The sequence below is a fragment of the Lathyrus oleraceus genome, chromosome 1 (genome assembly GCF_024323335.1).
Source record: "Lathyrus oleraceus cultivar Zhongwan6 chromosome 1, CAAS_Psat_ZW6_1.0, whole genome shotgun sequence".
In the NCBI taxonomy this organism is placed as follows: domain Eukaryota; kingdom Viridiplantae; phylum Streptophyta; class Magnoliopsida; order Fabales; family Fabaceae; genus Lathyrus; species Lathyrus oleraceus.
In genome coordinates, this window is record NC_066579.1 from 386,279,438 (window position 1) to 386,281,076 (window position 1,639).

At 41.4% G+C, this 1,639-nt stretch overlaps 1 protein-coding gene across 1 annotated transcript; it reads right to left on the reverse strand.

Moving 5' to 3' along the window:
• Positions 1-498: 498 nt before the first annotated feature.
• Positions 499-1,182, reverse strand: LOC127108835 (uncharacterized). The gene has a single exon (XM_051046025.1). The coding sequence runs from the start codon at positions 1,180-1,182 to the stop codon at positions 499-501; it is 684 nt and encodes a 227-aa protein (XP_050901982.1).
• Positions 1,183-1,639: the final 457 nt, after the last annotated feature.

Here is a 1,639-nt window from a genome sequence, read left to right on the forward strand (position 1 = left end):
CCCGTTCGCAGCTTTTGGATCGATCGTCCCGATTATGCATATACCCCACATAGAGAAAGTCCATCGAGCAGTCAGGACATTCAAGGGAGTTGGTGACACTTGCACCTTATCTGCATAGGTTTGACACCTGTGACACTTCTTGACGTATTTGAAACAATCGGTTTCCATAGTCATCCAGTAATACCCCGTTCTGAGAATTTTCTTAGCCATGGAATGTCCATTGGCATGAGTGCCAAAGGATCCCTCGTGGATCTCCTTGATGAGCATGTATGCTTCGTATCCATCAAAACATCTGAGTAAAACCATGTCATGATTCCTTTTGTAAAGTACATCCCCATTGAGGAAGAATTGGGAGGCCAATCTTCTAAGCATCTTCTTATCCCTACTTAAGGCATTTGCAGGATATTCCTATTTCTGAAGGAATTGTTTGATGTCATGAAACCACGGTTTATCATCAACTTCTACCTCTACGGCCATGCGATATGCATGCTAGTCCAACTAGTAAATTCTTATAATTGACGCTTTGTTATACCACTTGACCTTGAAAATGGATGACAAAGTGGCCAAGGCGTCTACTAGTTGATTCTCCTTTCGAGGAATATAGTGGAAAGTAATCTCGTCAAAGTAGGTGATCATCTTCCGGACATGGTCTTGGTACCGGATTATCTTAGAATTACGGGTTCCCCATTCTCCCTTGATTTGATTAATGACGAGAGCTGAATCTCCATATACTTTCAGGATCTTGATTCTTAGGTCAATGGATTCGTCAAACCCTAAGATACATGCCTCATATTCTGCCATATTATTAGTACAAGTAAAGCATAACCTAGCCGTGAATGGGATATGGTACCCTGTTGGGGAGGTTATGATAGCTCCAATCCCATGTCCGGTTGAGTTTGAAGAACCACCAAACACTAGTTTCCATCGTGATCCTGATTCGGGTTCTTCATCGGTACCTGGGGTCTCACAATGCCTTATTACCATAATATCTTCATCACGGAAGTCAAACCGTATAGGTTGATAATCTTCTGTTGGATGATGCGCGAGATAATCCTCTAGCACACTCCCTTTTATAGCTTTTTGCGTAACATACTGGATATCATACTCTGTTAGTAGCATCTGCCATCGGGCTATTCTTCTAGTTACTGTAGGTTCCTCAACGATATACTTCATAGGGTCCATTCTGAATATCAGTAGATTAGTATGACATATCATGTATTTTCTGAGACTTGGGGCAGCCTAGCCCAGACCAAAGCACAACAAGTTTTCTCCAATAGCGAATATCGGGATTCACAATCGGTAAATTTCTTACTTAGATAATAGATTACACGCTCCTTTCTTCTGGTATCATCTTGTTTCCCTATTATGCATCCCATAGAATTGTCAAGTACTGTTAAGTACATTATAAGTGGCCTTCCTGGAACTGGTGGTGCCAAGATAGGTGGCTCCTGCAGATATTCTTTGATTTTATCGAAGGCCTTTTGACAACCTTCATTCCATTCGATGGCTTGGTTTTTCCTGAGCAACTTGAAGATTGGTTCACAAGTCGTTGTAAGATGTGAGATGAACCTAATAGCTTTTACTTTATCGGGATCAACTTCAATTCCCCTCTGGTTGACTATGAACCCTAATAACTTTC